Source organism: Misgurnus anguillicaudatus, chromosome 11 (genome assembly GCF_027580225.2).
Source record: "Misgurnus anguillicaudatus chromosome 11, ASM2758022v2, whole genome shotgun sequence".
Classification (NCBI taxonomy): Eukaryota; Metazoa; Chordata; class Actinopteri; order Cypriniformes; family Cobitidae; genus Misgurnus; species Misgurnus anguillicaudatus.
The window spans coordinates 19,888,000-19,914,264 of NC_073347.2; the positions used below are offsets into that span (position 1 = coordinate 19,888,000).

The window sequence follows — 26,265 nt, forward strand, 5'->3', positions numbered from 1 at the left end:
CTGCGCCTTGGAGTACTCAAAAACACTGATCTCATTTAAAATAGTTACTTACATTCTTTTGAAACCCCTGAAAGGTTCTCCTTTGATCGCCTAAAAGCCTGTGATTATCATAACATGATGCCAATGCAATCTGTATGGATATACCGCAACATTTAATGTTTGTAGACAGTTCATTATAGCAGCGACTACAGAAAAGCATAGACTTGGTTATGATGATGGAAATCTGTGAAGATGACAGTCTGAGATTTTATATGTTTAGAAGTATTGCTTTCTCAAAAGTCTTCATGGTCCAAAGAAAAATGAGGCACAGATCAGCAAGACACTAGATGAGATCACAACCAGAGCTGTAAAAACCACAGAGATGAGATAGCACTGTGACCTTAAACTCCATAAAGCGCGTATGCATTTATTGGGGGGCATAACCAACACATCTGTGATTGGCTCAATGTACAGCATGTCAGCACAGCTGGAGAGGGTATGAAATGTCTTGAATGATAAATGTCAGTTGAGCCAAGGCGACGGCAATGAAACATGAAGTTCAACTATGCTTCACACATTTGTGTATAAATGCCAGTCAGTTGCTGGAGTGATTCTGAAATATTCATTTGAGTTTATTTGCATTACAAAGACGTGGACTTTATCTTATCCAATGTCAATCAGAAATGTTTAATAAAACGCTTCTCATTTTTTAAAATGTCCTTTAGTTTCTTTTTCTTAATGAACCAGTACCAAATGAAAAAATTATAGACCGCTCTAAAATAAACTCCTGTAAAGTATCTAGAGCTTTTCCCAATACTTTCCTCCTCGCAAAGATGCTTTTTCCAACCACAAGAGTCTCTCAGCAATCAACATACAATCTCGCTCGGTTTTATTTTTTTAAACATGAGAATCAAAGCTAAGGATGCATGAGAAATCTATGTAACCCCCTTGGACATAGACAAACATTCCATCAAGAATCAGATCTTTGCAAAACTTTGAACTCATGCACAGAGGGCTAACATAAACAGTATTGTGCTTCTTAAGAGCAATTGTTCCACTGGCAAAGCAATAGTCAAGTCATGAGGGATTCCCAAAGAATAACATTTTGTGTTTACGTTTCAAGCTATTATACTAACCTCAAGAAGAGTAACAGGAAAAATTAATTATTCAATAAAAAAAGGTTGAGAGTCAAGGGAGACTGAAGGAAAGTTAGGCATGACATTGAATTCCCCAAAGATGAAATAGCGTCCGAAGATGACGGCAAAGGAAATTACTTAATAGCTATATAGAGGCAAAGGGAACAGTAATGCTCTCTGATAGAATGGTTAATGTGGTCTTTCAGCATATCAACTTTGACCTTAGCTGTCTCTAAGCAAATAAAAAACTTGTTTTGTTAACAAATGATGAGGATGCTTATCTTAAGCCTAGCTTCTGGTAGTGTCAAAATGATCATATATTCATCTTATTTTCAAACTATTTTATAGCACCATTATACAGTATCATGAGTAACATTCAAAAAGAAAATGCAAAATGTTTTACATTAGCATTTCTAATGTATCTTTAGAAATTGATGATTCTGTAGACAAACAAACAACTAGACATGCAGAAAAACAAACAAATATCTCACCAAATATTCTAATGTTTTAAGCACTATATATATACTGATTATTTTAAAAACAATCTGCAACTATGTTTTAAATAGATGATGAATAACCATCATCCCGTTTCATATATAACACGTCTTTTACATCTTAACTTTGCAGCTTCTGCGATTTCGTGGTAATGAATAGCACATAGGCACACTACACTACTTACAGTATTTTGCTTTGTAATAAATCAGAGAACCACTTCCTTTGTAAATGTTTCAATATGTGCATTGAGGAACACTTGGAGTAGTATTCTCATGGGAGGAGGTTACATGGGCCCAGCAATTACATTCACCAAGGATTTCACTGAAAAGACGCCTTCCCAAGAGCAAGCAGTGTATATGAGATAAGCATTTTCAATCAACACTGCTTGAGAGATATTTTAGATACGAGGTGGAGAAATATCATCACATACCAATTCTTTAAAAACTTCTAAATAATACTAAATACTGTTATTTTAATAGATTATGTGTAGTTCTTAATCTAAAATATCAAGCATAACATTACAACAAGATGAGGTGCCAAACCAAAGTCTTTGACATATGAATCATGGTTCTAAAATGGATCCGTATGAATTACACATCTGGCTAATAACAGTCGACCTGATATAGTGGGTCAACTATCGAGGTGAAACTCTGTAACAGTAGTTTTCAGCTGCTGACAAGAAACAATTTTTACAATTACACTGTGAATGGCACCGTTTAAGTAGCGGAGGAATGGGCTTCTTCGGTTCTTCAGCAATGTCATGATCCACATACTGAATTCTTTGAAGATAATCATTAAAACTAAATGTTCTCATAAATTCTCATAAGTTTTCTACTAGGACATTTATACTTACTGGTAAAGAAAAGTTTAAATTCTACATTCAGCACTAACAAATAAAAAACAAAACAAGTATTTGCTATAGTGAACTAAGAGTATTCTGTAATAATATAGTAAACTGAACTATAGTGAACTGTAGTAAAAGCAGTATAATTACTATAGTAAGGTATAAATACACTATAGTAAAATTTTTACTACAGATTACTATAGTATTTTTTTTAAATTACACAGCATTTTACTTCAAACATGTCAAACAAAAATATTTAGTAGCCCTACATTTACCTTTTTGGCCCTGTTTTTAAGAATCTACGATCAACCTCACATCTTTTACCTTTTGTCTCTTTTACATTTCGAAGAAACTTACATATTAAACCTTGCAATAAGAATGATCTTTCTGAAAGGAGACATTTAGTGAGGCAACAGTTAACAGAGTAGTGCACGCTGTCTGTGGGAACTGATTGCCCTCTGGCTATTGCCTTGACATTAAACTCTTCGAGGACAATTGGTTAAGTGGAGTTAACTGTTGCATATTCTCCCTGAGGTAGCTTCCTTTTTGATCTCGCCGAGACTGGCGCCTTCCAAAACAGGGCTTGTCTGCGTTATGAAATGCTTTGACTTACGGTGAGGGGTTGCCAGTTGCGCCTCAATGGAGGCTTTTTGCAGTCTTAAAGGGCCAAGACAAGCTTTAAATTGCTTTAATGCAGCGTGACAAAATCATCGTCAATTCAGTCACATCGTTTTGCCGCGTCACTGTGAACCCGTTGAGAGCTGTTTTTGTTATTGACCATGGTTTAATTTTTAGCTTACGTATGCAATTTAAAGTATTTAGCTTTGTATTTTACGCTGACTTAAATCAGAACATAGTAATGTAATATGTTTTTATCTTTACAACGAAAATAAAATGATATCATCAACATAAACATTCTACAAAATTTAAAAAAAATATGATAGTCTATAATTATGATATGTCCAAACTCTATAGGATCAATTTAAAAAAGTATATTTATATTATTTTAATAATTTCCACTTGCGTTTTTATAAAGGAAAAACTAAACAAAATTAGAAAAAAAATCAAGGAAGTGGTTTGTTTCGCTGTATGTTTTCAATAAGCGTTCAGTTAATGAGTACGGAGGCCCAGTATACAGACATCCCCTCTGGTTAATTGCAACAAAACTTCTCAAATGGCTCCTTGCCTCCAAGACTGGAGCCCCCAGAGCAATCAATAAACCACCTCGGCAAGACAAGTATGATTAACCATGCAACATTTCTTTCAAAATCATTGTGACGTCTCAAAGAAACTGGGCTGGCCAATCACAACGAGCACGCGGAAAGTCATGTGGGTGAAATGTCAAGCCGATTGGAGGGCGGCTGGGAAAAAAACAGAACTTTTGGAAGTTTATAGCAGGCAGTGCGTACGGCTTGGAGAGCGAGGCAAGCGTCGCAAAAGCGCGACGGCAGAAGGGAAAAGCAGTGCTGGACAAGTAAATTCAGGACGACTCTTATTGTATGGCCCCTTTATCATCCATGATGAATTCTGTTCAAGAGCCACAAGAAGGAAAACTACAGGACGGCAGAAGCGCGGACAAAGAAGAGGCTCAGAACAACGATAAAGCGCCTGTCAAAGGATGTAAAAGCAAAACTTTGAGTCTTCCGTTCAGTGTGGAGTCTTTAATATCAGACAGAACGAACACAAGGACTTTATACACATCATCTGAATCGGGTATTATATCTCCGACATCTGGTGCAGATGAGAGACTGAGGCTCTCGCCCATGGCTCTTTACGCAGATAGGAAAATCCCAAACGAGAGCGTCTCCAACTTATCCGACTGCAAGGGAGGAGATATGGAGGAACTTACTAACAAGGGACAGTCGGGCTGGTTTCAGACAACTTCGTACACTTCTCCGCCAAGTAAGTGTTCAGAATTAGTAGGGAAGCATGACAGTAATTTGGCACTTTAATGCATTTACGCATGACTATTATAAATATGTTAAAAACGCAGATCTAAAGGTTACTACAGTGACCCATTACATATACATATAAATAAATAAAATAAAGCTAATGTAGATATAGTACAAGTTGTAATATTCTCAAATGGCTCTTATGGCAATTACAGCCAATGTCATGGGTGGCACGCTGTTTTTTTTCAAACCATCTTTGCCCACAAGGAAAAATCTAAAGTTGTTACTTTAAGGGAATTTCTTTTCATTTTTATAATAATATAAAGGTATTCATTAAAGATATTAAAGAATGTATATATTAAGAGGATATATTTGAATGCAAATCGGCCTTAAAAATGTAGACCTTAAAATATGTCAATTATAAAATCTGCTTCCTGATAATGCTTAAAACAAAGTGTAAAACATTAGGTAACATCTATTATGTTTATTGTTAAGAAAACATACATGTAACAGCAATTCTCACATGAATTTGTTCTTGTTTTGCAGGACACTCAAGTCCACCCCCGTGTACCCTCAGAAAACACAAGAACAACCGAAAACCGCGGACCCCGTTCACCACCTCGCAGCTACTTGCTCTGGAGAGAAAATTTCGTCAAAAACAGTATCTTTCCATTGCAGAAAGAGCGGAATTTTCCAATTCACTTAATCTTACTGAGACTCAAGTTAAAATTTGGTTTCAAAACAGACGGGCGAAGGCAAAAAGACTTCAAGAGGCCGAGTTGGAGAAACTGAAACTTGCAACCAAGCCCTTACTACCAGCGTTCGCCTTTCCGTTCCCACTAGGGACACATGTTGGTTCTCCATCCCTCTACGGACCGTCAAGTTCCTTCCCTAGACCTGCGTTACCCGTCCCAGGACTTTTTGGTGGGCCAGTGACCTACGGAATGTATTATTTGTCTTAACCCGACGAAGCACGTTTTTCATATAATTCACTGTCTGGCAGTCAAAAGACGAGTGAAATAGCAAATCTGTTCTTTTTTAAATAACTTCATCAAATATCCAACTTAAAAAGAAACGCATATTGTCATCTACACAGTTTATGCCAAATTAATTCCAGAATTGGCTTAAAACGTTAGAAATAGCCTAGAAAAAGAGTGCAATGTGTCTTCCCCTGAATACTTTATTTTGTAATTTAAAACAATGCAGACATTCAACGGTGTGTCTTTTTTGCCCTTGAAGAAATTTATTTCCAAGAGATTATTTCTATGTAAATTTAGAAAAGTTTAGGACATCGTCACTTGTTGATACGCGACGTGCGAGAAAACAACTTTTGAGTTGTGAATGGCATGGTCAGAATATTACACTAAAATACAAATTCTTTTAGTTCAACTACGAAATTTTCATTACTTGGCTATAAGCTAACTAATTCGGCACTAAATGGACAGTAAATTATTATTCAAACGAATAGGCCTGCATGTCGTTTCTTTATGAAAACCAAAAATATTGTAGCCTTATTTTGACACAGATTGTTCCCAGCAATCATTTTTGAAATGTACACTGCTAACGGATTTATTTTTGTTGTCAACAATTTGACAATACCCAATTTAGTTTAAACTACGTTGCCCATTTCATTGATTTTTTTAGTACAAGGAAAAACTACATGCAGTCAAACAGCATCTCCGTTATCCCATCATTTACTTTACATTTAGCCTACTCCCAAACCATAGTTTATTTTTTCATTCTGTTGGTTTATAGAGCATTTTGGCCTGTGTTTGATTTCTCATCTGTTTAGAAATAATCCCTTAAATAGGCTACATGTATGCTAGTTTGTAAGATTAATCTCTAGATTTATTATTGTAAATACACGTATATTTTACAGATTTTGCATTCCTTTTTTGAATAAATTGCAAATCGGATTGCTGATATTTATACACTGTTTACATGTATCTTCTGTAAATTATTGTATATTTTATATGTACATACAAATTAGAAAAATAATCTTTTGCATTAAAAAACAATAAATCTCACAGAGACTAATATGTACACTGTCATTACTAAGATGTTGAAAACAAAATTCAAGAAAACAATATAACTTAATCCTCAAAATGTTTTTTTTATTCTTGTTCCCTTTTTTCATACCCTTTATATGCATAGTTTTTTGTTTTATTGTTGCAATTTAACAAGCTGTTTCGTATAGTAAAATATTTCAGGAATCCGACAGTATTTGAAATAAGAAAATAGCGCAAAATGCACTATATGGTACAGGTTTATTTCTTTCAGAAGTCACGGAAAAATTATTAAAGTTATAAAGAATATAAATAAAATCTTTTAAGTTTTACGTTAAACATTATTGCCACTAAATTAATAAACCAAGGTCAGCACGTGCAGCATAAAAACTTCATGAGGTATATTTATTGCAACAAAATGAAACTAATTTGATATATAGTCGTTGCAATTACTTTCATTACTTGTTTAGTTTAGCATCGCAAACGAGAAATCAATTTGCGCCGTTTGTTGAAAGCACATAAACTGTTACACAATAAAACTTTTAGACTCCATCAATAAAATATATATTAAAATATTTAATATTAAAATAATATGACTTTAGCTAAGACACTGTTATTGGTTTAAAAACTTCTTTAAAAATGCATTGTTCTGGATCTTATTAACCCATCCAATATACAAAGGGGACAGATTATTTTGAAATTTTACTTCAGGAAACTTTTATTACAAAAATACTGGTCTGTAAACAGTTATTTTTACCAAACATGCGAACACAAGATATATTGTATTCCTTTAATAAAAGCTTTGGCCTACTTCTTCCTTCTTCCTCTAAACCCTCTGAGCGAGCCATGACCAAAGCAAATGGATGACGGAACTCTGGAAAAAGATGATAATTAAAATAGATAGCTATGACAGTTCTGAAAACCTACAGGAATATTACATTTAATTATAAACGTAATATACGATCATGAATCCACCCACCTGTAGGAATATTGTGGCTTTGCACTGACTGTATTCATTGGATCCGTTTCTAAAGTCTTCAGGCTTTCTGTGTCTGGGGTCAGAGAGAAGTCCATTGACTCGGAGCTTTCTGGTTGACTAGCTGCTGTTTCACAAACGTCCATTTGTGCATCCTTCTGTTTTGGATTCTTTTTTTCTCGTATTCTGTTGTATCATACAGTATAAAATGCTTACTTTTTGGAGAAAAAAAGGATACATCTAGAAATAAGCTCCAGTTTATAAGTAAAAATAGGAGTTTCTTTTTTGTAAAATGCACAATAACTTAAGTTCAGCAATAATTTCCAACCTTCCAATCTTCTTTGATTTGTCAAATCTGAAGTCTGCAGGATAGCTGTGTGTTTTAATAAGATGATCTTTCCTCTCTTTCGTGGTTTTGAATTTCAGTCCACAACCCTCAACCAAGCACTCATACTGAAACGTAATATCAACAGAATACAATCAGTAAACATTTAAGAAAATTGAGTTATATGTAATTTGTTTGTTGAAACACATGGTGTATGTTCGCAGAACGGGGAAAGTTTACAAGTATTCTTCTTTCACAACTGTTAAAATATTTCGTTACACAAACACACAATGCATTTACCACTGGGTGTCAGCATTTCGCAACGTAGATAAAATGTTTGGTCTCATTTTATAACAAACTTTCACTGTAAAAAAATTTTTTTTGTTAAATCAACTCAGATTTACAAGTAATGTCAACAGAGATGAGTTGTCACAACTTATAAAATATAGTTGAGAAATGTCAAGTTATAACAACTCACCTGTAGTTACAACAACTCATCTCTAGTCAAGATAAACAATAGTAAGTTGAAATGACTTGTAAATCTGAGTTGATTCAACAAAAAATGTTAAGGCAGCAAAGTATTTTTTACAGTGTATGTGTAAATGCATAGTAGAGTTATAATGTTATAGAAGTAATGCTTTTGTTTGCATTTTAAGTCTTTGTTAGTCTTTTATAGAATATTACAAGTGACAGAGAAATATCATACAAGTGACAGAGAAATACCATACAAGTGACAGAGAAATATCATACAAGTGACAGAGAAAAACATCTGTGCAAATGTGCAAAAATAACACACATGGGACATGGTAAAATGTCAACTTACTCTAATTTTTCTTGACAAGCGATGAGTTGCTACAACTTATAAAATTAAGTTGACTTCTTTTAACTATATTTTATAAGTTATAACAATTCATCTCTAGTCGAGATAAATAATAGTAAGTTGAAATGACTTGTAAATCTGAGTTGATTCAACAACAACAAAAAATAATAAAGGCAGCAAAAAAATTTAGAGTATACCCAATAAATTGATTGATTTCATATAAGATTTATATAAGATTTTAATTATATGCTGTGTCACCAATCAAATAGATTTTCACTCAGTTATCAGGACTAAATAAAATCATACTGAAAAAGATTACACTCCTAAAAATAAAGGTGCATTATAAGGTTATTCACAGCAATGCCAATGGACGTATGGTTCACACAAAGAAGCATTCAGTCAAAGTAGTACACTTGTGAAAAAGTAGTACACTTCCATAGGGTACTTAAAGTGCTTTATTTTGTACTTAATATACTAAAAATTCATCTTGAGTACTTCTAAAGATTATCTAAGTGTACTTATTTGTGCTATTTTGAGACACCATGAATATGAACTAAAATGAACTTTTAACATACTATCTCTGTATTTAAAAAATTTATTTAGTTAACACTATTAAACTTTAACTCAACTTTCATACAAAGTTTACTACAAGTGGTACCTAAATACATTTTTAATTACATTTTTAGCACATTTTAGTTCATATTTATGGTGTCTCAAAATAGCACAGTGAAGTACACTAGATGAACATCTTAAGAAGTACTAAAGATGAATTTTTAGTATATTAAGTACAAAATTAGTGTGCAAAAATAAAGCACTTTAAGTACACTATGGAAGCATTCTACTTTTTCACCTGGGAAGGAACAATTTCTTTCTTACCTTTCAAAACACTTTCATAAACAGGTACTTCAGATGTTAAAGGGTTCTTTATGAAACCATTTAGCCAAAAATGATTCTTCTATGGCATTGTAAAGCACGTATATCTAAAATAATTGTAACACATTGCAAATATATTAAATAGTTTAATTTTTGCACAATTAATGTAAGAAACTAACATTATGACACATCATACACTCCAAAACTTTTTTTTTGCTGTGATGCCATAGAACAACCTTTTTCTCCATCAACACTAAAGTCAAATGTTCTTAAATGAACCATTTCTTTCTTACCTTTTAATAGTCTGTTATATTGTTTTTCACTAGAAATAACCTTTTGTCAATCAGAAATTGATGCTAATGTCTTTATGGAACCATGCAGGCCAACAAAGAACCTTCTAGTAACCTTTAAATTTAGAGTTTAAGAATCTTCCCAAGCGATTGTAAATGAAGTGACCAAACCAATCCAAGATGCAACATATTGGTAATGACATTACCATGCACTGCTTCTCTGCCATGACCTGGAAAAGAGAGTCATGCCACTCCAAGATGTGCATTTCCAGGAGTCTGTTTGATGGAAATGAGCGCTTGCAGCTGGAGCACACATTGCGATGTAAGGCATTGTAGTGATGCTCGTACCCTTCTAGTGTGTCAAAGAACTGTTTGCATCCAGCAATATGACATCTGAATTCAGAGATGCTAAGAAGGGTAAAACAGTGACATATTAGCTCTGTTCAATTCTGTTTTTAATCAATTTAGTTTTTTGTACTTGTCATAATGAGATTATATTTTAAATAATAAAGACTTGAATGGCTTACTCTTAACCATTATTAATAGTGCAAAGGAGCATCACTTAAGACACTTACATCGGAGGTTGGTAATCTTCTGCAAATGCCGTTGCGACATCCTGTAGATACATGTGTCGATGTACGTCACCATCCTGTTGACAAACATTAGGAACATTGAGAGCTTAGGATATTAGGTAAATCACCATCGTAGAGTAACACGTTATTAAGTAACACATTACGGGTAAAACGTGCGAATGTTGCTAAATATAAGGCAAAACGTACTTTAATATTTTGGCTTTAACCTACTTCAAAATATTCATCTTCGATAGCAACGCGGATCCGTTCAGGTCTGAATCTAAAAGGTGAATCTCGTTCGTCCCCTATTTCTTTTTGTTGAAATGCAGTCCATTCGGAATCCCTGTTTTGAATTACGGGTATTTTATCTGCAAGAATTTTTGGTGTATTAGATGCCAAAAGTTCAAGTAACTCAGGCTGCAGCATCATATCAAATACTCAATGAAATGACGTTTACGTCTCGTTCCGTGTCAAATCTGTTTCAAAATAAAAGTCACACGATGGCACGCGTCAGCTACGGTCAGCTAGGATTTGCATGCAAAACTTTTTATATTTAATGTGGTCACAAAAATGTTTTTTTTTTTAATAGTCTTCCACAACAAAAATGAGAATATAAATTTCGGCGTAGATTATAATTATAAAAAACGTCATAGATTTGGAAAAACTGGAAGAAAAATGTGTACATGCATAACATAACCACAAGATGTCAGCAAAAACCTAAAGACTCCCACTATTAGTTCCCTCATCTCACACTTTTAAAAGTAATTAATTATGTAACATTTAAAAATAATTATCTGTGAACACACATAGGCCTATAATTGAAGGATATTTAAAACATTTGCGGGTGATTTGTTTATCAACAAAAACATCTGTATAATATTGACCATAACAGTAATGCTAAATAAATAATGAAAAAAATAATAATAATAAAAAATACATTTATATTTTTCTATGAAAATCTTAAATCATTTACAAGGCCCTGACTCATTGACCAGTTTGCTCATACAGAGAGGAAGTCGGGATCTTTTTATGCTAATTTAGCGGATAACCGAGGCGTGGCGTTAAGTTTTAAGTAGTCGAGTTCCCATAGATGCCCACGAGTTCATACGAGAAGTGTCACTGGACATAACCATGCAATACACTGGATTATTTATATCACTCTTTTCTTTTATTTATACATGGGGTGAGCGAAACAAATTGAGGATATTTTGTATACTGCGATTCGTTTATCATTCCACGTTTAAGTAATGTATTAGCATAAAAAGTTTTTTTAAACTAATTAGACAATGCTGAACAATTGTTCATTCATCCTTTGTTTAGAAACTCTTGAGGCAGTGAATCCAGTTTTACCTCATGTGATGCACTATGATGTTGTTCGACCTCAGGCACTGAAAGAACGAACAAGGAGGAGCGCTTCTACTCTTAAGGTCCGTTAGTTTTTAGTATAACAATTTCTAGATTTAAATCTTATTGGTATATCGTGACAACTGTAGGTGGTTGTGAAAATTCACTTTTATTTATGTATACGTGCTTTCTTTCCGTTAGACATATCCTGAAAAACTTGAATATGCCTTGGCTGTCGATGGGAGAAATTTTACAATTTCCTTGCTTAGAAATAAGTAAGAGAATCATGAATACAATATTATAACTACTCATGCTATAAAGTGTTGAGATAAATTAATAACATGCCTTTTGTATTTAAACTTAGTCTTATGTTTTTCATCGCAGGGACCTTTTAGGAGAACAATACACATTGTCACATTATACAGAGGATGGGATTTCAGAGACAAACTCTTCAGGCAACATTGTATGTTAAAATTTTAAAATACCTTACATCTGCAGTACACAGTATGCTATTTTAATTATGTAAATGTACATTTATTGTATTTTGCACATTTCAGGACCATTGCTACTACCAGGGATACATTCATGACATAAATGATTCTTCAGTCAGTGTTGGTCTATGCTCTGGGATGCAGTAAGGCAATATTTTTATGTTAAGCTACTTTTGTTAAGAAATGAATAAATGTAACCTACACTGTAAAACCTAACAGTTAACTTAACTCAAACCATTTAAGTAAACTGGTTGTATTAGACCATTAACGTTTTAAAACACATACATTGAAGTACTGTGAACTTGAGTCATTTGCAATTATGCACTTATGTTTAAGTAGTGTGAACTTGGGTGTAGGTGCATAACTGCATATGACTCATTTTGTTTAAGTTCGCGGTGCTCGGGTGTATGTGTTTTGAAACTGGTGCAACCGGTTTGCTTAAGTTGTTTGAGTTGAGTTGGTTTTTAGGTTTTACATTGTAATTTTTCCCTAGAATAGCGCATTGTATCGAGGTTGATCTAAGAAGAATTTGCCTAGAACATTTGATAAATTCAAAGATATGTTTAAAATTCACATTAGTATGTTGTGTTGTTTAAAACATTGTATCTTTGTTTTGTAGTGGGTTTTTGAGAGCAGGAAAGCAAGTTTACTTGATTGAGCCCCTAGAAGAATCTGTGGATGGGAACCATGCTATTTTTAAACAAGAGCATTTAAGGACCAAGCGGGGGGCCTTTGGATACATTAATGACACAGTGTTTGACCTTGGCCCTCGGTTCAGTGGGCTGTATAAGAGCAAAAATATGGTAATTTATACAATTCTAATATTATTTATTAAAGATATTAAAGAGATTTGAGTCTTTTTTACACAATATTTGTGTATTTTGGTGATGGTTTGCAGGGTCGGGATGGTTCAAAATGATGGGCAATGTGTTAAAATTTCTAGTTTTATAAAAATTACTTCACTTTTTTTCTCTCAGAGAAATAAAGCCCCCGCTGATGGACAGTGGATTGTTGAGATGGCTTTGGTTGTTGATCATGAGGAGGTATGAATGAATGATATTTACTGCTGTTATATATTTGTTTATATGTGTTTATAATTATACAAATGTAATTATAATATAACATGTACATTTACTTTTCTCTTTAGTACATAAAGTTTGGAAGAAATTTAAAGAAAATTGAAGAAAGAATGATGTTGGTTGCAAACCATGTGGACAAGGTTGGTTATATTGGTCTTGTATTAATGTCTATTGTGTGATGTTTCATATGCAATTTTTTAAATATATATATTTTTGCAACAACAAGAGTTTTTTTTTTCATACGCAGCTTTACCGGCCTTTAAACATACGTGTCAGGTTGGTTGGGCTTGAGATTTGGTCTCAAGGAAACATGATCGAGGTCAATCCTTTACCAGAGGAGACTCTAAAGAATTTCTTAAGCTGGCGTCAAGCAAGCCTTATCAACAGAAAGAAGCATGACAATGCCCATTTTGTTACGTGAGTACAGTAACTTAACATCCCAATTCCTTTCTGTGCCATGCACCAATCACTGTTCATTTAAATGTCTAACCCGGAGCCGGAGTTTAGTTGAAGAAAAAAATATGGTTTGTTTCTAAAGAAAGTAATGGTTTGAAATCTCTTTTTCTGTTCAGTGGTATAGATTTTCAGGGATCCACTATTGGGTTGGCTACAATGAATGCTATGTGCACTCCATCATCTGGTGCTGTGAATCAGGTGTGTCTATGAGTATAAGCATTTTATGAGTAAATCAGCTCATTGTTGATCTGAATCAGTTTGAAATTTTAGTTTTTACTTTAGTTTTCGTGAAATTTAAATATTTCATACATTTGTCTTTATGAAGGACACAAGTGAAAATCCCCTTGCTGTGGCTTCTACTATCACTCATGAAATGGGTCATAACCTGGGCATGTCACACGATAATCAAGCCTGTTGGTGTTCTTCTGCCAGTGGCTGCATCATGGCAGAGTCCCTTGGGTAAGGCTAATAAAAACACTTTACAATACATTGGCATACATTTAAGCAGTGACACTAGAGACATTAAATCAATATAAGCTTATCTGTGAACATAAACTCTAAATTCAAGTGTGTTTGGGCAGTGTAAAAATTATGTTTCCCAACATTGTAATTCAATTTTATTTAAAGGCCAATTCTCACTAATCCAACAGAGTCTGTTGGGTCATTGTGAAACCGCGGTTGGCAGTTGTTGGATCAAAGTAAATGAGCATTTAGGATTTTGGGGTTTGTTAGTGTTTGTTGTTGTTGCACCAGTGTGAATTGGCCTTTACACTTTTTCTACAGGTCTGACTTACCAAACTCCTTCAGCACTTGTAGTCAAATATCCTTAAAGAATTTTTTGCAGAACTATGACAGCAGCTGTCTTCTAGATACGCCGGATGAGAACGAAATATATGGTGGCCCAGTATGTGGAAATGCTTTTGTAGAAAGGGGTGAAGAGTGTGACTGCGGAACTGTTGAGGTTTGTCATACTCTTAAAAGTTCCCGGTTGTGGCAACTTAGGTTTAAGCATGACATCACTGATCTGTTTATACACTCCAAATAGCACTAAAATTAGTTCACTGGCTAATAATCATAGAGGAAGGACTTTTAGTGCATTAAACATTAAAAGCCAATGGTCCTCTTTTAGTGCTTTTTAGTGCTGTTTGGCACCATATGCTCTAACAAACATTTTGTTGACCTGAAATATATTGATTTTACATCATTTTAGGAATGTAAGAATCCTTGCTGCAATGCCTCCACCTGTCAGCTGACCAAAGGTTCCCATTGTGCACATGGGGAATGCTGTCACAATTGCCAGGTATTTTCTTGTTGTTCTCTTTACTTTTGTAAGTAAAATCATCTGCTTAATGTCTAAAGATTTGTGAGTGATTGTAAAGTATGAAAGTACAAAAGAAGTATATAAATGCAAATAACGCAAAAAAGCTGCAGTGAGTTTTCCAAAGGCTTTGCCTGTTGGTAAATGTTTTTCTATTTAAAGGCAGGACTATCAGTAGAGTGTCATACAGTATATAAAAAGTGTCTACATTTGTCTTTGAAACACTGTTAATGCTGAACTAAAATGTGAAATTATCCTAATTTGACTCTTGTTTATCCTTTCTTCCAGTTAAAGCAATCAGGCGATCTTTGCAGAAAAAGTGCACATGACTGTGATCTAGATGAGTACTGTACAGGAGATTCAGCCTTCTGTCCCAAAAATGACTATAAAATGAATGGACTGCCCTGCAATTTTAATCAGGGTTACTGTTACAATGGACAATGCCCCACACATAGGGAACATTGCAAAATGCTGTGGGGATCAGGTACTGTTTTCACTTGTTGCAAAGAACACTACATGGTTGATTTCTGTTTAGAGCTCTTTCATTAGCTTTTTTTTAAAGTAGCAATGTTTAATGTAGAAAATTAGAAATGAGAAGTCACTTAAAATAAATCAATCTCTTAATATGTTACGTAGATGCTGATGTTGATGATGATACCTGCTTCCAGTACAATGTAATAGACAGAACTTCAAAGAGTTATGAGTAAGTGTAATTTACATTATAATGAAAAAAAAATTCATTTTGATGGCAAAAAAAGTACTTTTTAAACAAGAAACCTTAAATTATTCTCTGGTCTATAACATTTTGTTTTAAATGACACAACAATATGTCACAATGTACAGGCACATGAAATGTGGAAAAATATACTGTTTCGGTGGAAAAGATTTTCCCATAACAAATTGGAAAAAATCTGTATACGTGAAATCAAAAACCTGCAACATGGCGGAAGACCGGTCAACAACAGAAGACTTAGCAATGGTTCCAACAGGCACAAAATGTGGTATAAATAAGGCAAGTAAATAATAAAGTGCATTGTCTTCTGTACTTATGACTTTGCTTTCTGTAATTTTTGAAATTATTCCTAAAAATATAGAAAATGTACAAAACATATTATTTTTATGTACTACCTACAGGTGTGCTTCAACAGTCTTTGCAAGGACATAAGTATATATGGCAATGAGAACTGTTCTGACAAATGCAATGGCCGTGGGGTGTGTAGCTTTAATCCATATCTCTGTGATACTGTTTATATTTATACTGGTAGAATTATGAGAAAACATACTGTAATGTTTATTACATTGTAATATATTTACAAATCATATTTTGTACTTTTGAGATTTCTGATGTTTTGTCAAATGATTATACGCATGTAAGTTGCATTTAAAGTTTGTTACTGACTTATATTTTAAAGGTGTGTAACCATGAGAGGAAGTGTCACTGTTATCCAGGCTGGGCACCACCCCACTGTGATGTCAAATATTCAGACCTTTCAAAAAGTAATTCATTTACCTCCCTTTAGTCTTACTTTATTTAATCTGAATAAGCCACTCTTCGACCATTTTTATGAGCAACAGAAATTATGACATGTAATTTTATTTTACAGTGACAAATGCTATGATAATTGGTATGGTCACATTTGTGGTCGTCTTGGGGCTGGTCATTATCATCATCGGAGTACTGCTTTGGTGCAGAAACAAAAAAGCAGCATTTACAAAGAGAACGTATGTGTCTTTTCAAAAATACAATCATCAACTATTAGTTTGATATTGCAACACTATTAATATGAAATTATGTCTTATTTTCATCTTCAAATAGGTCTTTGAAGGACACCAACACCTCAGGCCAGTGCAATCCAGCATTCCAACCGGGCAGTGCAAAAAACAGCCCCAAATATATAAAACCACGCATTGGTCAACCAACATTCCTTGAGTCATCTGCAACAGTGTACTGCAAACCTCTTTATACTCCAGCTGCACCCAGCAGACCAGCACCATCGGTAACCTTATTCATTCATTCATTCAAACTATAAACATTTTCATTTTATGATAAAAGTATGTCATATTGAAACATGAATCGTACTTCTTCTTTCTCATGCAAAGCCTCCGAAGCAACCGCCACAAACCAGGACAGAACAGGTACAAAATCTCAAACAATACTACTTGGAATCATTTGATTTTATTCTTGTTGTAATGGAAATTGACTTATACTTCAATATTTTATTAGATTATGAAACCTGTTGCACATTCTACCATTCCCATTCATCCTGTTCAGGTGAGGCCTTGTCAATATTAACTGCTATTGATAACTTCAAGTAACTTCATTACATTACTGACATGAAAATACATCAATTTTACATGTAAGAATAACAAAATGTTTACATTTTGATTCAGACAAAACCACTGCTTCCACCATCCAAACCACTTCCTCCATCAAAACCTTTACCTCCACTTACACCTAAGCCGGTAAGTGGTAATTGATCCAACATTTACTTAAACAATTTACTCTACATCTAGCATCCCATCATACTGACATAAATTCTGTTCAATGCTATTATGCATTTTTTGTTTGCACTAACAGGTGGCTAAGGCAAATCCAGCTCCTGTGCCTCCTGCAAAACCCACAGGGAAACAAAATGCTTATTCTCCACCTCAGGTGAATTTTTTTTAAGGTGTAGTCATACTGTATGTAGTTGTGAATAAATGACTAAATGTTTTTTTGTTTTTAAATCCAATACAGAAAGTAGCACTAAAACCTCCTGCCAGGCCCAGATGACTCTGAATCGATTTAGTCTGAATCTTTGAGAGCTTCAGGAGAAGCTTGGTATGCAAAACAGGGAGATTTTATACACTTGTATGTGGTATGAATAAACATGTGTTAATCTATTGAAGACTGCAATTTTCTACTGTAAAGTCTTATCATGGTACGACTTGTATGAAATTTCTATTATATTTTATTTGTTTTGTTCTCTTAATTATTGATTTTATGTTTCTTTCCAAGAATGTTATTTGTAGCATATTTGTACAGTCAAATAATCAGTACATCCTTCCTTATGATTACACATGGTTTCTTAAATGTACCTAAAAATGTCATTTTAAAGGGCAAAGGTTCAAGGGTACTTTTACACACCTTATGACGTCACCGGAAATGTAATGCACTTTTGTAAATTGAATAGAACGAATGGATTTCAAATAAATTAGGAAGCAGCGGACAGTAAATACTCTCTTTTTTGTTTGCATTTTGTGTTATTTATACTGTAGGTTTCGTATTCATTTGTTGTTGAGTTTACTGTCTGTGGTCTTTGTATATTTGTACCCACAGACAAGGGCAAAAAAAATGTGTACTTTATTTTCAATGTGTACCTTCAAACTTGCACTGCTCTCAGCTGGTCTGATTTTTACTGTGTGTAAATCGTAAACTATAATATTGATTATATGATTTATAATTTGTTTACTATAATAAAGGTTTTAATACATTTCTCTTAATGTACAGTTATGGTTTTTTCAAGATATTTTGAATCGCTTAATGAACGAGATGACCTCTGTCGCGCGCTGTAGTTTTGCAGTTGCCTAGTAACGACTCAAACAATACTACCTGAAAAATAGTTAAAAGTAACACAACAAAGCTTTTTTCAAATGATGGATGGGTCTAACCAAATAGCTGGAGAAACTTTGCAAGACCTCTACGCGTGGATAGACAAAATACCACTTTCCAGACCAAAACGCAACATAGCGAGGGATTTTAGCGATGGAGGTAATGTGCTCTTTAAAGAGTTCACAATATTATTACTGATACATTCAATGATGTTTGACCGAAGTAATAAAGTTCGTTTTTATGTTACACTCCTCAAATAACGTTACTAGTATGCCATATTGTTTAGTATTTATTATGGTAAACTGTGTAGTAAATGGTAATATACTGTAGTAATAGTATAGGCTAGTCTAATTACTATAATATTCTGTAGTAGCCTATTAAGTATAGTAAATTGCTAAACTGTATTGAATACTGTATATTTACTATATTATAGGAAAATAGGAATTGTACTCCAGTTTACTATAGTAAATAATATAATACTAAAGTAAATACTATATATTATAATAATAATAATAATAAATACTATATTATAATACTATTATAGTACGATAGTTTAGCTTTAACTTAAATAAGTTTGTGAATAATTATTTTAACAATTTTCATATGCAGTTATGGCTGCAGAAGTTGTGAAGCATTTCTTCCCTAAATTAGTGGATCTGCACAACTACACATCCGCACATTCCACACAACAGAAGCTGTGTAACTGGAGCACTCTGAACAGGCAAGTGTATTTATTTGTTCTCCACGCAGACACTAACGCAAACATCGCAATGCTTATCTGACCCCATCATGTCGCTTCAAACATTCCCAGAGGATTGCAAGAATGTGACATTACACCTTAGCAGTAACAGTGGGGAACTTGAGATCTCCAGCTGAACATTTAACACTGCCTGGATCTCAAACATAGTAAGCTGTCTACCTAGAGCATCATATGTTGATGGTATTTATGTCTTGCTGTATGACGTGCGAAATTGACATACAAATCCATCACAACCATTTTCCAAACCCACTTGACCTTTGCAGGGTTGTGGAAGGTCTGGAGCCTGTCCCAGCATCTTGGATAGATGGCCAGTCCATCGCAGGGCATGACATACAAAGACAATCGATTTTGTTTTACAGAATTAACAAGAGTGCACAATGTTCTCATTTCAGAAAAGTTTTCTCCAAGCTCAACTTCAATGTTCCTCTGGACACAGTCAAGAAGATAGTTGTCAGCACAGCCGGCTACATTGAACCAGTTCTGTGCTCTCTGAGAGAGAAGATAGAGGAGAGAAGAGCAGGAAAACTATTAGAAGGCTCACAGGTGTGTGGTGAGTGTGCTTGTTTTTATATTAAAGTGTTTGCTATAAGGTGTTTAAACATTGTTTTATCCTCTTTTTATATAGGACTTGGAATATTACAGCATTACAAATGGACAACCGGAATCAGGTAGACTAACAAACCCATGTCCAGATCTCTACATTAAGTGATTGTGAAAAAACAACCACATAGATCTTGCAACACCTTTTCAACCTCAATGCACTATCCAGCAAGCAATTCTGCATTTGAAACTTTGAAAGATATCTAATAGTCATCTAAACACAGCCCAGATGGCTAAAACACGGCAAAAATAAATGATGTAACATCTTTACAGCTCACTTTGCTTACATGATGTAATATCATGCATATAAGTTATTTGGCAGAAATGACATGCAACCAAATACAAGTTTATTTGATCTAAAAGTGGGTAATTTATAGCTGGATTATATGCACTCCTTAGTTGACCTAGATTGTGAAATGACGCTATTGCTTGCTGTGATCATCAATCTGCTCACATTTATTTAGGGAAGGAAATGAATGAATGTTTTTCGCGAACTCTTAATATACTGAGCAATGGCTTACCACAATCAACACCCATGCAAAAAAAGATAGAGGAAGTCAATATAGTTTTGTCATCCCACACCAGCTTTTGCTGCAGGGAAGGTGTTAAGAACTGTATTATGTTTTGATTGTTAGTAATCATTCAGTTTTACTGCATACTATGTGTTACATTTGAAGAATTATAATTGGAATTATGTTTTGAGAAACTGAGCATTCATAGGGCCATGATCATATGATGTGATGTCACATTACTCAAAATAGTAACAGTTGTCTCAGCAGGCTGAAAACCACAATTTCAAATTAGCAAGTAAGGTGTCAGCAAGTGTCAAAATAATTTTTTGTGCAGGCATTTGTCACATTTAATTTGAGATAGTCATGTGTCAGTGATGTTTTGTATGATCAGGCTTTTAGCTATCAAATACATCATCATAAACTAGAGCCCCCTTTAATTTCATAACAGTATCTTCTTTTATTAACTTTATTTGTTATGTGATCTATAAGAAGTATGTGGGGATGGGATCAATAATTAGAAAATCATGTCAAGTATTCATTTAGCTTGTCAAAAAATTTTATGATATACTGAATATGTGCTAGAATGAAACAAAAAATGTTTGGAGACCAAATGCACAACATTTTATGCTGACTAGAGACTGATTCATAAACTGTTTCCCCTCATCACCATGGGGTCATAGTTCAGATCTAATCTGCTGTTTTCATTATGGTAAAAGTTTTGCTTATAAGCTTTATTCGCAGGATGCCACTTCCAACAGGCTTAAAAATGTTCCTAAAAGCCTTTACGTTCATACCAAACTCAAGTAGTGGACAGTTGATGCTATTATGGGACTGTAAATGCTATTTTATTCTTATGGGCTGTTTATAAGGTGAAGAACAGCTGGTGTTGATGATTTAAAGCTTAGAGCCAAATAAAATTCTCCTGCTCTGAGGTTACAATGGACTTCAGTCTGGTGCCCCGTCAGTGTGTCCTTTCGACCCGATTGTGTTTAATGGGTTTAAATGAAGTCTAATTAGTTTAGCCTTCCTGGCTAAGTAATTCTCATGAGCCTTAAAACCTTAAAGTATGGGGGAGTACCACTCATCTGGAGGGAGAGAGGAAATTGAGGGGTGAAGTCTTTGTGGGGGTGAAGTCTCTTTGCCTAAATTTAGCCGGAAGGGATTCTGAAGCAGCTCTTTTTGCCAAGACTCAGCACTTACTGCAATGAGATGTACGGTTTCCTCTGAGATGTGTTGGTAAGTCTAGTAATGTTGACTGTCATTAAATGCCCTTTGTTGGTTTTGTTTTTGCAGAGAATCGTCAGGTTATGGACATTATGCATACCAGTCCCACTATTGTGAAGAAGGAAGAAAAAGTCAGGTATTCGATCATTGCAATACACTACATACAGAATCCCTTAAATAGATAAAGTGTTTCAAAGTCTTTGAATGATACTATGATTTTATAAGAGACTTTTTGAGGTTCAGTATTTATGAGGTGTGCTTTTGATATATTTATAATGGAGTTGACATAATTCTTGCTTAGTGATGCTGCAAACCTGGGCCCAAATGTGGATCCAGCCTTGCGATTGCTCTTGGAAGAAAAGGAACAGGCCATTTTGGCTTTACAGGAGACTGTTGAGGCAAGTAACTTAATTTCAAATCAACCAAATAAAATTTGAATCAAACCACTGTAATGAATCAAAGGTGATGGTGTAATATTTGTATGTCTCCTATTCCAGCTTCTTATGTAGAGAGCAGAGACAAATATAAGTTCAACTTACTTGATGAAGACCAGTGGCAGCTGGTGACTTCTCTTTCAAGGGGAGTGTCATGTAAACCATGTGCATCATGATTCATTTGTCAAAATACACAAACCGAAAGAGTTTAAGATTTAAAAAAGTTCACAAAATAATCACAAGACACTCACTTAAAGGATTAGTCAATTTTCTTAAAAATGTCACCACCATGTCATCCGGGGTGTTGGTGTCTTTCTTTGTTCGGTCGAGAGGAGGTTGTGTTTTTTGAGGAAAACATTCCTGGATTTTTCTCATTTTGATGGACTTTAATAGAACTCATCACTTAACAGTTTTTTTCGGTGGAGTTTCGAAGGACTCTGGATGGTCCCGGACGGGGCGTGAGGGTCTTGTCTGGCGAAACGATTGTCATTTTTGACAAGAAAAATATGACCTTTAGACCACGGCTTCTCGTCTGTCTCCGGTCCTAAAAAGCCCCAGCGCGACCTCACGCAATACTTCATCACATCAAGAGGTCACAGAGGACGAGCGCGAAACTACGCCCTAGTGTTTACAAGTGTGGAGAAAGAGGACCGTTCCGACGTTGTTGTATGTGGAATGATATTAATTAATGTTTTTGTAGGTGCGTGATTGTCCATTTTAAGGTCTTCGTTGTGACGCGTCATTTGAAACTTGATAAAACAATGTCCAAAACTCAAAATATTCATTTGGATATTCCAATTCATTTATTTGTGTCCTTCCTTTGACTCCAAAATGTAATTATTAATAAACAATAAAGAAAAATAAAATAAACATATAATTAATCAAGTTCAAATACTTGTCATTGATGTTGACGGTGATGGTCAAAAAGTTTGTTTGATTTAATTACTCAACACCATATATACATTAAGCGCCCTCTATTGGCGTGAAAGAAAATTACAGACCCAACATAACTAAATGGCTCCTACAGTTTTTGTGTCAGTTTATTGTTTAAAATGGTCCGCAAATGTGCGTTTCATATATGTAACACGTGGCCTTTCTACGTCACTACGCATTTGCGTGGGGTCGTGCTGGCGCTTTTCGGGACCGGAGGTGGACGAGAGGTTGTGGTTTAAAAGTGCATATTTTTTATTTTTATTGTCAAAAATAACAATCGTTTCGCTAGATAAGACCCTTATGCCTCTTTTGGGATAGTTTAGAATCCTTTGAAACTCCGTTGAAAAAAACTGTTAAGTGTTGAGTTAAAGACTCTCTAAGCGAATCTGCGAGACGTTAGTTATTGTTGACGTTTGAACTGTTTTCAAACAGACGGAGCGTAGCTAACTCCTCCCTCTCCCCCCCCCCAATCGTTTGGGATTGTTTATTGTCCTTTGAAACTCCGTTGAAAAAAACTGTTAAGTGTTGAGTTAAGTATTAAATGTTGGGCTCTATTAAAGTCCATTCAAATTAGAAAAATCCTGCAATGTTTTCCTCAAAAAACATAATTTCTTCTCGACTGAACGAAGAAAGACATCAACATTTTGGATGACATGGTGGTGAGTAAATTATCTGGATTTTTTTAAAGAAAATGGACTAATCCTTTAACACTAAACTCTGGTTACACATGAGATTAAGCGAGTATCTGGCAAACGCGAGCATCACTTTTATCATAAACCCTTTAGACACATGTGCAGCAGGCACATATTTTGACAGGATGCATGATGCACATTGTTTACATAAGATGCCAAACACATATTTTGACATGACGGGCATGTGACATGGCGGGCTAAATACTATTAAATACAACTAATGTTGTGATAAGCTTCGCATCATGCGCCCTCAAAAAAGAGTCACTGGCTGCCACTTTGCACTTTCAACATTTTTCCAAATATTTAAGGGGCCTGACACAGTAACATGTATTGTGTTTTGGCCAGAATTGCCTTACTGATAAATGCATAAAAGTTAAAGGGAAGGTTTGAGCACCTTTTGCAAACAATGGCAGATGGCAAAAGATGCATATGTTGCAAAAGGAAATGTGTCATCCTGTGCTGTTCTTTCAAAAAGTGGCTACAGGACACGTTTGTTTCCTGTTGCTGATGAAATGGATTAAAGATTGCAAAGTATAACTTGAAGTCATGGTGAGGTCAATAGAAATATTTGTCATCACCAGTAAAGTGTGTGTGACAATGAATGTGACCATTTTAAATAAAGATGAAAATTGATAATTGATCGTTTAATTAATGATACTGTTTAAATCAAAAGAATATAATTATCAGTAATTGGAAATCAAATGATCAAATACTTCCTCAGCCACAAAGAAAGTTTCTTAGAAAGGAAATGTTTCAATGTTTCAGCAGAAATGGTTGCAGCAGAATGATTGTGCCATTATTAGCTTGCACTTGGTTTGATAACAACAACATGATAACAAACTCACAATCACTATGGCTGAATATTTTTTAAACGTTTTACTTTTTCAGATTTTACAGATGAAAGTAAACAGGTTGGAGCATCTTGTACATCTTAAAGATCTTCGCATTGAGGACCTGACCAAGCACTTAGAGAGATACAAGGCCCGCAACAACACCTCATGAACTTGAAAGCATTTAATTTTCATTAGATTGAAAATCCTTTCTGATCAGTGATTTGTTAGCACTTAGGATAAGAGCAGAATTCAGTGTCCTTCCAAACAGACCATCATACAGTAGCAGTTTACTTAAACTGACCAGTGAAGCCTCACCTTTCTGTATTATTTTAGACAAAGTTCTAGGTTTACCAGCATTATCACTTGTGCTTAAGTTTTAAATGAAAATGATTTTTTAAATGTGTTTTTTTTAGACAAATCGTACAAATGAAGAGATTATAAACAGATTTATTTATTTGTTTTTGGGGTTTTTTGTTGAGAATTTTACACTGTAGTTCACTATGTTATTATTATGCTATAAGAGTTAATGCATTGTACAACTAAAGTTTGCCAGTATCAGGGTCTGCACAAATATGTGCCCCATTAGCCCCCAGATGATAGGCTGAAAGCAGAAGGTTTATATTAAAGAATAGATTTCAACCTTTTTCATGGAAACTGACTGATTTTCACTTGTTGCTCTTCCTATACTGTACATATGGCTTTGTATGCTCATAAAACCTCTTGAGTACTTTTCACATCACTAATTCATTAAGTCAGTGCAGTGAAATATGTAAATAAAAAATTGACGATGGGACGTTGAATTGTTGAAATTATTTAATGGCAATTATTATGTTTATGCCACGGTTACAACAGACATTGCTAAGACATTTGACAGGTCAGGTGTGCGTTTATCGAAAAATAATGCACAACCATGGAACATTTCTCAACCAATCACAATAAAGCATTTTAATGTCCTGTGGTATAAATGTAATGAATGCATTTATTTACATAAAATAATACTGAATGTAATGAGTTTCCGAAAATCCTGTTTTGTTTTCATTATTGTGATTAAAAAAAAGATATTAACAGTAAGCTGCTAGCCAACAAATAGTTGTTTACTTTTTCATAGACACTAAAATTAACTATAATGGAAATTATAGAAGAAAGAAATGCGGGTTTAAGATCTGCAGATTTTTTTTGTTTTTGCAGATTTTTTTACACAACACACATATGCAGGATGTGAAGATACTTTTTTTTAAACCAAGCTTCACTTCTCTTTTCTTGAGAAAGACAAAAAAATATGTATACTGTATGTTAAATGCCCAGCTATTTTGGGTAGAGTTTTGTAATATATAATTCTGAGAGGATTTTAAAATGTGTCACAGCTCGATGTTTAAACTGGTCTGCAAATTCGAAGTAAACATACAGTAAAGTAATTGGAGTTGAGAAGAATTTATATAAATAGTTTATTTTGTTTTGAATTTCACACTGATCCGACAAACGCCAACAAACTTGTTCATTCTAAATCCAACAGTCGGTGTCAGTGTTTGTTGTTGGATCATTGTGAATTAGCCTTATATACCACATTCCAGGACTCCAAAGCATATCATTTGTTATTTAGCAGGTGGTTTTAGGCAAATCTTTGGGTAGCACAGAATCTAAACCATAAGATTATGTATAATTCTGCATTATTGAACTTTAATACCACTGTTATTAGTCTCTAATTTGTTACCCTTCTAAGTTTCATGAAGTCGCTTTGTGCTTCTTTCATGAGGCATGTGTTTATACTAACATCACCAAATGTGCAAAC

At 34.4% G+C, this 26,265-nt stretch overlaps 4 protein-coding genes across 6 annotated transcripts; 3 read left to right on the forward strand and 1 right to left on the reverse strand.

The window, feature by feature from the left end:
- Window positions 1–3,883: 3,883 nt before the first annotated feature.
- msx3 (muscle segment homeobox 3) lies at window positions 3,884–6,260 on the forward strand. The gene is made up of 2 exons (XM_055170818.2): window positions 3,884–4,356; window positions 4,893–6,260. Exons 1-2 carry the CDS (start codon window positions 3,954–3,956, stop codon window positions 5,306–5,308), a joined length of 819 nt encoding a protein of 272 aa, XP_055026793.1. The 5' UTR covers window positions 3,884–3,953; the 3' UTR covers window positions 5,309–6,260.
- An 868-nt stretch (window positions 6,261–7,128) lies between these two features.
- znf511 (zinc finger protein 511) lies at window positions 7,129–10,703 on the reverse strand. 2 transcript variants are annotated; one of them, XR_012372151.1, is made up of 6 exons: window positions 10,440–10,703; window positions 10,212–10,285; window positions 9,843–10,044; window positions 7,657–7,781; window positions 7,332–7,543; window positions 7,129–7,226 (listed from the first exon to the last, which is right to left on the reverse strand). XR_012372151.1 is itself a non-coding variant. In XM_055170817.2 (6 exons), exons 1-6 carry the CDS (start codon window positions 10,635–10,637, stop codon window positions 7,160–7,162), a joined length of 849 nt encoding a protein of 282 aa, XP_055026792.2. In that variant the 5' UTR covers window positions 10,638–10,699; the 3' UTR covers window positions 7,129–7,159. The 2 variants fall into 2 exon arrangements, 1 of the variants encoding a protein (XP_055026792.2); XM_055170817.2 differs by having other exon boundaries at window positions 7,332–7,514; window positions 10,440–10,699.
- A 547-nt stretch (window positions 10,704–11,250) lies between these two features.
- adam8a (ADAM metallopeptidase domain 8a) lies at window positions 11,251–18,372 on the forward strand. Its single transcript, XM_055170845.2, has 25 exons — window positions 11,251–11,391; window positions 11,529–11,635; window positions 11,754–11,827; window positions 11,937–12,015; window positions 12,110–12,186; window positions 12,663–12,846; window positions 13,021–13,086; window positions 13,191–13,262; window positions 13,370–13,539; window positions 13,695–13,776; window positions 13,904–14,037; window positions 14,362–14,539; window positions 14,789–14,878; window positions 15,185–15,380; window positions 15,533–15,599; window positions 15,740–15,908; window positions 16,031–16,108; window positions 16,309–16,393; window positions 16,501–16,618; window positions 16,713–16,893; window positions 16,997–17,032; window positions 17,121–17,168; window positions 17,288–17,359; window positions 17,475–17,549; window positions 17,634–18,372. The coding sequence occupies exons 1-25, from the start codon at window positions 11,340–11,342 to the stop codon at window positions 17,667–17,669; spliced, it is 2,526 nt and encodes an 841-aa protein (XP_055026820.2). The 5' UTR covers window positions 11,251–11,339; the 3' UTR covers window positions 17,670–18,372.
- A 71-nt stretch (window positions 18,373–18,443) lies between these two features.
- On the forward strand, window positions 18,444–25,269 carry spef1 (sperm flagellar 1). Of its 2 annotated transcripts, none has more exons than XM_055170846.2 (7): window positions 18,444–18,647; window positions 19,098–19,209; window positions 19,641–19,791; window positions 19,874–19,916; window positions 21,654–21,720; window positions 21,886–21,974; window positions 24,524–25,269. In XM_055170846.2, exons 1-7 carry the CDS (start codon window positions 18,530–18,532, stop codon window positions 24,643–24,645), a joined length of 702 nt encoding a protein of 233 aa, XP_055026821.2. In that variant the 5' UTR covers window positions 18,444–18,529; the 3' UTR covers window positions 24,646–25,269. The 2 variants fall into 2 exon arrangements, with proteins under 2 accessions (XP_055026821.2, XP_073729338.1); XM_073873237.1 differs by having other exon boundaries at window positions 18,446–18,647; window positions 21,886–21,982; window positions 24,532–25,269.
- The last annotated feature ends 996 nt before the right edge of the window (window positions 25,270–26,265 follow it).

Bases quoted from the DNA above. Each gene is read 5' to 3' on its own strand.
- msx3 (XM_055170818.2), top strand. From the start codon at position 3,954: ATGGCCCCTTTATCATCCATGATGAATTCTGTTCAAGAGCCACAAGAA. The intron at 4,357-4,892 runs GTAAGTGTTCAG...CTTGTTTTGCAG, and splicing joins TTCGTACACTTCTCCGCCAA to GACACTCAAGTCCACCCCCG.
- znf511 (XM_055170817.2), bottom strand. From the start codon at position 10,637: ATGATGCTGCAGCCTGAGTTACTTGAACTTTTGGCATCTAATACACCA. The intron at 10,286-10,439 runs GTAGGTTAAAGC...GTTTGTCAACAG, and splicing joins TCGAAGATGAATATTTTGAA to GATGGTGACGTACATCGACA. The intron at 7,515-7,656 runs GTTGGAAATTAT...ATGATACAACAG, and splicing joins AAATCAAAGAAGATTGGAAG to AATACGAGAAAAAAAGAATC.
- adam8a (XM_055170845.2), top strand. From the start codon at position 11,340: ATGCAATACACTGGATTATTTATATCACTCTTTTCTTTTATTTATACA. The intron at 12,016-12,109 runs GTATGTTAAAAT...TGCACATTTCAG, and splicing joins CAAACTCTTCAGGCAACATT to GACCATTGCTACTACCAGGG. The intron at 12,187-12,662 runs GTAAGGCAATAT...TTTGTTTTGTAG, and splicing joins GGTCTATGCTCTGGGATGCA to TGGGTTTTTGAGAGCAGGAA.
- spef1 (XM_055170846.2), top strand. From the start codon at position 18,530: ATGATGGATGGGTCTAACCAAATAGCTGGAGAAACTTTGCAAGACCTC. The intron at 19,917-21,653 runs GTAGACTAACAA...TTGTTTTTGCAG, and splicing joins AAATGGACAACCGGAATCAG to AGAATCGTCAGGTTATGGAC. The intron at 21,975-24,523 runs CTGTTGAGGCAA...TAAACGTTTTAC, and splicing joins CATTTTGGCTTTACAGGAGA to TTTTTCAGATTTTACAGATG.